Consider the following 7,688-nt stretch of genomic DNA (forward strand, 5'->3'; position numbering starts at 1 on the left):
TTACCTCTCTGGGAAGTAGATGTTATTATTATCCCCATTTGAGGTAATTGAGAAAAAGACAGGCTAAGTGACTTGAATTCAACTCTTCCTATTTTGGGCCCCAAGCTGTGTTCACTGTGACACCTATCAGCTTATACTTAGTGCTGAAAAATACATCCAACACAGGTCCTACAAATTTCTGTTCTGAGATGCTGCAAATATATTAATACAGCAGATACATTAAGTAATATCAGTAGTAATCACCAGCTCATTCTCAATTCATTGAAAGATCTATTCCTGACCTCTACATACCAGAATAGACCTTCATTGGTATCTGAATACCTGGAAGTAATCAATATTCAAAGCCATTTACCCTGTATGTATCAGGAAAGGAAATGATGATCCTGTCCTCTTCTGGAACAAATCAAAATTATTTTGTCTAATATAATCATCTCTGTTCTTTTGTTGTTTTTAGTTAAGAATTCTTATATAATCAACAGCTGTGAATGGTACATGACCTGCTTCTCTTCTGACAGATTTTATGGCATCATCATTAATACACTTATTGAATTTATGTTGGAATATAGTAATAACTACAATAGCTAGCTTTTAAAGTTTATGTGTACATTGTATATATCAAATAATTTGATCCTCACAACAACCCTGTGAAGTAAGTGCTATTGTTAGCCCCATTTTGCAGTTGAAAAAAATACGGCATAGAGAAGTTAAATGATTTATTCTGGGTGACACACATACAGAGGGTCTGAGGCAGGATTTGAACTTAGGTCTTGCTTTCTCTAAGACCTAACTTCTGTCAGATTTTTTCCCCATTTTCTTGGGAGTTATTATTAAAAAAGGGATTCTTGACTAACTAATTTGTGTTTTATGGTTTACTGAGCACAAGGATATTGAGTACCATTATTTTATATTCCCTCATGTCTAACATGTTCCTGTGATCTAGTTTTCTATTTTTTGAAACACCATGAAATGATTTTGAGAAGTGCTACTTACTCACATAGTCTAACATCTGGAAGTTATATTTCCTCCACATTTTTATATGTATTTTTCATTATTTTCCTTGTTATTATAGATATTTTGCTCCTCCAAGTTAACTTTGTTATTATTTATATCTAGCTCAGTAAAATATTCCTTTGGTAATTTTAGTGATATAGAATTAAATTTGTAAGTTTGTTCTGATAACTATCATTTTTATCATATTGCAAATGAAATATCTAATGTTTTATTTTAAGTTTTTCATCCTTTGAACTTCATTTTAATATTTCTTTTAATCTCATGTTGCTATGAACTTCATTTATATTCATTTAAACTTTCAGGAAACATGTTATGTGAGTAGAGTTTTGCATTCTTGAATGCCTCTAGAACTTTCATTTATTTTCTAATTATTGTCTTTTGATTACTCATTACCTTTAAAATGTCACTTTTTATGTCTTAAGAGCTCTTCCTTACTCATCATTCTATGTCTCAATAGATCTATGTTGGATTTGAGATATTATGTTCTTCCTAAGTACATAGAGTTCGATCTTATTCTTCATTGGTTGTTTAACTACATTTTAGAATATGAGCAATACAGTTACTGGGTCACTCTAGTTACTACTCTCATGAAGGTGTAGTGGAGAGGATGGCAAATGGCCATATAGCAGTCATATGTCACGATAGCAAATAGAAAACCTTGCCGTCAAGTGTGGCAAAAAGAACACTTGGACTTTACAGTACCCAATTGGGATGACCTTCTGGGGGCCAAAGATGTTGGAAAGCATTAAAGGTACTATAATTGTGATATGATAGATCTCAGTTAACAGATTGGATAGGAAAAAGTACGTTAGTGCTTGGAGGAAGCTGTGAGTGCATACAAGCTCAATCATGGTATTATTGTCAGTTAATGGATCAGGACTCTGCTTAAGTCATCCTTCAATATCTCCCAATATCATAGAGATGGCCTGGATTTCTCAAAGACTATGCCAGTGGATGAAAAACTCTGAAGGATCTCAACATGATAGAAAAACTTTGAGGGCAAACTCGGTTCGATCATGTGCTTGTCACTTTATGAGTAATTGTAGACTGGTTTATAACCCACTGATGGACTTTTCAGTCATGGCAAATCTAAGGCATTGATTCCAATTTAATTTAGTAGAGCTCAAGGTGAGAAAAAACACATATATTTAAAGTGCTGAAGAAGATACATCTGAGTGTCACATAGACTCAACCAAATTCCCTTTCTTCATCTTTCCCTTCTTCATCTTTTATAATCTGTACTCCTCTTTTTCATCTTCTGAAAAACCTCGGAGGGAAAACACACTCTATGATATTTTCCTGTAAGTGTACTTTTCTTTCCTTCTTTCTCTTGCCCTTCTGATGTGCAAATCACAAATGATCTGTAATTTCCTCAGCTGAGGGAATTCCTGTTGTGGGAGTTACCTTTAAAAAGTTAAATCCCACCCATCTGTGATTTAGTGGATAAGTTCTGGGGAGTAGCTTGAGGCATGGTCCCCTTCCCCAAATGAAAACATTAGGAGGAACTCTCTAGTGAGAGAAGAGGATCAGAAAGCTTTCTTCCAGAATAAGAAGACCTCAGGCATTTAAGGGATTTCTAGGGTGGATTTCTGAGGGATATATGCTCACACAAAAAATTTAGCATTCAGAGGTTTGAGCTGGCTCCAGTACATCCCTGGACTTTTAGACAGAATATAGTGATTGCAAAGGTTTTAGATTCTCTGACTTAGAAGATAACACAGAATCAACCTAGAGTGACCTTCAAATATGGAACATAAAATGTCAGCGTTAGAAGGGACCTTATTGATCACTTAGCTCAAACTCCTCTTAACAGATAATCCATGGGAGTCAAGTCTTGATCCATGTACCTCATGGAGTTGATAGTGGTGCTGGGAACAGAGCCTTGTTCTCCTGACCCTTATTTCAAGTCCCTTTCCTTTACATCAGCCACTGGGCATACATTTGATTTTTGCATACTTGGTGAAAGAAATTTAATACATATAAAACAATTGTTGTGTGTTGCAACAGCAAGTAGGTTAGGAGCCCTGGGGTCTAGCTTTGTCTTTTGTCCAGTGTGTGAGTTTCTGAAAGCCACTTATATGTCCTTCTCCTTTTTCTGTCAAAAAAAGAACTTCAATTAGATGCTCCCTAAGGTCCCTCCCAGATTTTAATCTATCTTAGTGAACTATATGCCTAGTGTGAACTTGGGGACATTGTATTCTTTGTCTAAACATGTTTCTTTCTTTTTAAATTGAGGAGTTTTAATAGATTATCTCTAATATCCTTTACTGCTCTCAAAACTAAAGTCCCAAGCTAGATAACAAAATTAAAAGTGAAATGACATAGTCTTTCCTTCTTCCTATTTTCACTCTATCACCCATTTAGAGAAAAGAGGTGACGCAGAGGTTGTCTTTGCCCTGAGATGCTCTTGGCATACCCCCCCCCCCCATACTCCTGAGAAGTTTCCTTTCTCTTCATTGTGGATTAAATGACATGGTGTTCCATGACCTTCAAAGTAGGTGGGATCTCCTCAAAAGGAGAAGCCCTGGCCGGTTGTGGGCTATTATCTCTTTTCTGTGAATGAACCTCATACAGTTGAAGGTGGAGAAAGATGTTCTACACTGCTGGAGGGCCTTGAAGAACCAGAACTTTGCAGATGTGATAGTGAAAGGAATCACAGAGGTCTCCTATACCAGAATACTGGGTGTCTCCCAAGAATCACTAAAGGAAACAAAATTAATCCCAGGTGTTTCCATGAACAATCTATTCATGTCTACTTCTCTCGTGCTGTAAGAGTCCTGTCTGAATACTCAAGAGAATGGCTCCCAGGAATACGGGACTTTCCCAGTGGTTCCTTCAAACTGAATTTGATGACAGATTTAGAACAGAGGCCTGGAATTATGGGTTTCATGATGACTAGATCTGGGGAGTGAAGACTCTTTCCATCTATACACTTACAGCACTTCTCTCTCCTCTCAGTGCTTTCAGATAGGTGAAAAAAAAAAAAACATAAGCACAAACCCTCACTTCAGTTGGTTAGTTCCATTTGAATATCCCTGTCACCATTTCCAGGTCCAAAGGCAATCACAAAGGATGTTTTTTGTAATGTTTAGCAGAATAAAATAACTTACCAGATATAGCCTCTTGACTCATTCTTGGGTTTCAGTCATTTCATATGCTTCATCTGCAGACAAACAAAAATCTCAGTGCTCTCCTCTAAGTCTAGTGTTGTGAACCTGTCACCAGCCTTTCTAATGCTCTGTGGAGTCATTTATTTGTCTTCTAAAACCACTTGTATAAAATTTAAAAGTACTTATTACACAAAAATACTAGTATTTAGAAAAAGATTTCGGCATCTAGGTGGCACAGTCAATAGAGCGCTGGGCTTGGAGGCAGGAAGACCTGAGTTACCTCAGTCACTAGTTGTGTAAGTCTGGGCAAGTCACTTCACCCCTTTTGTCTCAGTTTCCTCATCTGGAAAGTGAGTTGGGGATGGAAATGGCAAACCACTGTAGAATCTGTCAAGTAAACCCCAAAGGGGTCATGAAATGTGGTACATGAGTGAAAAAAAACTAAACAGAAAAAATAAAGATATTTAAGGTTTGGGAAGTGGTTTGTATGTTATGTCACATATTATAAAGTGATGGTATTACAATTAATATCAAAAATTTAAAAATAATTATTAATAATTATATTATGATTTGCTAATATTAATATGAACAGCTACTTGGCACAGTGAATAGAGTGCTGGGCCTGGAAATAGGAAGACTTATCTTCCTGAATTCAAATCTGGCTCCAGGCACTTACTAGCTGTATGACCCTGGGCAAGTGACTTAATCCTGTCTGCCTCATTTGTAAAATGAGATGGAGAAGAAATCACAAAGCCTTTCTGATATCTTTTCCAAGAAAACCACAAATAGGGTCATAAAGAGTCAGACATGTCTGAAACAACAGAACAACAATAATATTAATATAGTAAAGATAATGATCATTACTTTGAAATCTAACACTAGATTGGCAGAAAATAAAAGTTCTCTGAAAAACTACAGGGTTCTACACAAAAGTAAAATAGTTAAAGTCATAGTCTTTAGGACTACAAGGGACCTTAGTCATCACTGAATCCAAATATTTAATTTTAAATGTGGGAAAATGGATTATCAAAGAGCATAAGTGATTTGTCATAGTTAACACAGGGAAAGAAAGAGACAAAATTTCCTACTGAGAATCAATGACTCCATATCTGCTGCCCACTCAACAATATCAAGTCTTTAATTAAGAAATGCGAGGGGATACTGAGTGCCCTTGTACATCTCTTTTTATATCCCTATAAACTGATATTTCAGATGATTGGCACGTATTACATTCAATATTTCCATTTTATACTTTGACTAACTAGATATATCTCTGATAATGGAAAAAATTATTGGACGACAATTAGTTATTTAGCATATTATTATATTTTATTTCAGATTGTTAACTTTATCTGTGTCAGAAAAATAATGTAAATGAATACTTAAGTCATAACTTATTATCTTAGAGATCTTGAGAGATACAGTACATTAAGTGATTTGTTGAGTGTTTTACGGTTAGTAAGTGTTCAAATGTGTGATATTCTTTAATGATGATGATAATGAAGACAATGAAGATGATGACGAAGTAGGCTCCTTTCTATGGGCAAATTATCATGGTTCCTTCCTCAGGAGTTAGATTTCATGGTGGCAAACTAGTATCTGGCCCCAGGATGGAGAATGGCATTGCCAAATGCCAAGTTTGATCAGTAAACAATCAGGGAATCTGAGGTCCACACTCAACTTTGCTACTTTCTAGCTCTATGATGTTAATGAAGTCATTTCCTTTCTGTGGGTCTCAACTCTCTTATACAAGGAAAGGGGATTGGAATACATAACATCTAAGAGGTCTTCCAGCTTCAATCCATGATCGTATTGTGGTATAGATAGTTGCTACAGTGAGGGATATACAAGGACCACAGTGTGTCATGTTAAAAGTGGCTGTCTACAAAAAGTTTGTACTTTAATCCATATTTGATCTCTTCAGTGTAGAGTCTCAAAAAAGCAATAGTAATATGAACCTAATCAATCAATCAGTCAGTTGACAAGCATTTATTGGGCACATACTTGAAGCTGAACAAACTAAGGAAGTATCAATTGTGATTCCTACCCTCCTCCTTCACAGACTGTCAGAGGCTGCCTTTCTGCTCAAGGCTTTTTTCAGAGCATTTTTGACATCTTTGTTCCTTAAGGTATAAATGATGGGGTTGAGAAGGGGAGTGACAAAGGTGTAGACCAAGGCAAGATGCCAATCCTCATCTGCATGAGCGGTTGATGGGGGCTGAAAGTACACAATACTGCCACAGCCATATTGTAGGAGGACCACAGTGAGATGAGAAGAGCAGGTGGAGAAGGCTCTCTGGCGCCCCTCAGCTGAGGGGATTTGCAAGATGGTGATGGTAATGAAGACATAGGAAATGCAGATGATCAGGAAGGGGGCAGTCAGTACAATCATGCTTATCACATAGAGGACAGCCCTTGGCACATGAGTGTCAGCACAGGCTAGTTGCAGTACAGGGGGTACCTCACAGAAGAAATGGTGGATCTCTGATAAGTGTCCACAGAAGGGCAGGGTAAAGACCAATAATGTGAGTGGCAGGGAAAGAAAGAGAGCTAGGCCCAGGGAACCAGCCACCATTTGAGTACACAGTTTTGGTGTCATAATGAGAGTATATTGTAGGGGATGGCAGATGGCCACATAATGGTCATATGCCATAACAGCCAATAGAAAACAGTCAGTGCTGCCAAGAGTGGCAAAAAAGAACATCTGGGTTGCACAACCAGCCAATGGAATGGGTTTCCTGGCCCGAGTGATGTTGGAGAGCATCAGTGGTACCAATGTAGTGGTGTAACAGATCTCCACAAAGGAGAGGCTGGACAGGAATAAATACATAGGTGTATGTAGAGAAGTGTGGGTGTAAGTGGTCCAGATGATGGCAGTGTTACTGTAAAGGATCATTATGTAAAGGAGGAGGAAGAAGCAGAAGAGGAAGGCCTGGATCTTGGGGGATGTGGTGAGCAACCGGAACACAAACTCTGTGGGGCCAGAATGGTTAAGATGAAAAGTGTTGGGAGAAGACATTTCATCTGCCAAAGAGAAGTACAAAGTTAATCTGAATAGCCAGTAACTGAATAACCTAGATAAAAATAAGAAGCTCTGTTTTATTTTTAGAATGGTAGAATCATAGAAATATGGAAACTCAAGGGTCTTTAAAGATGACCTTTGACACATCTCCTTATCTCTATCTCTCTTAATATTCTCAACTAGATAATGATAGGATTGAATTAGATGATGTTTAAAATCTCCTCTAGGACGAACATTCTATATTCTATGTTCTAATTTCTTTTCCAACACCAGTATTTTATATTTTTGATCAAAAGTCAGTCAGTGACATTTATTAAGCATTTATTACTCTATACCAAGTCCTGTGCTAAATGCTGGTGATACAGAGAAAGGCAAAAAATATTTCTGTTCAGAAAGAACTCACAGTCTACAGTGGGAAACAACATGAAAGGAACTATATATAAAGAAGATATATGTGATAAATTGGTGGTAGCTTCAGAAGGAAGGCATAAAATTAAGGGGGACCAGAAAAATCTTCATGTAGAAGGCTGGACTTCAGCTGAGGC

The 7,688-nt window shown here is 37.2% G+C and overlaps 1 protein-coding gene across 1 annotated transcript; it reads right to left on the bottom strand.

The window, feature by feature from the left end:
- Positions 1-6,177: 6,177 nt before the first annotated feature.
- On the bottom strand, positions 6,178-7,140 carry LOC140523328 (olfactory receptor 10Q1-like). Its single transcript, XM_072638253.1, has one exon. The coding sequence runs from the start codon at positions 7,138-7,140 to the stop codon at positions 6,178-6,180; it is 963 nt and encodes a 320-aa protein (XP_072494354.1).
- Between the last annotated feature and the right edge of the window lie 548 nt (positions 7,141-7,688).

This window comes from Notamacropus eugenii, chromosome 2 (assembly GCF_028372415.1).
Source record: "Notamacropus eugenii isolate mMacEug1 chromosome 2, mMacEug1.pri_v2, whole genome shotgun sequence".
In the NCBI taxonomy this organism is placed as follows: Eukaryota; Metazoa; Chordata; class Mammalia; order Diprotodontia; family Macropodidae; genus Notamacropus; species Notamacropus eugenii.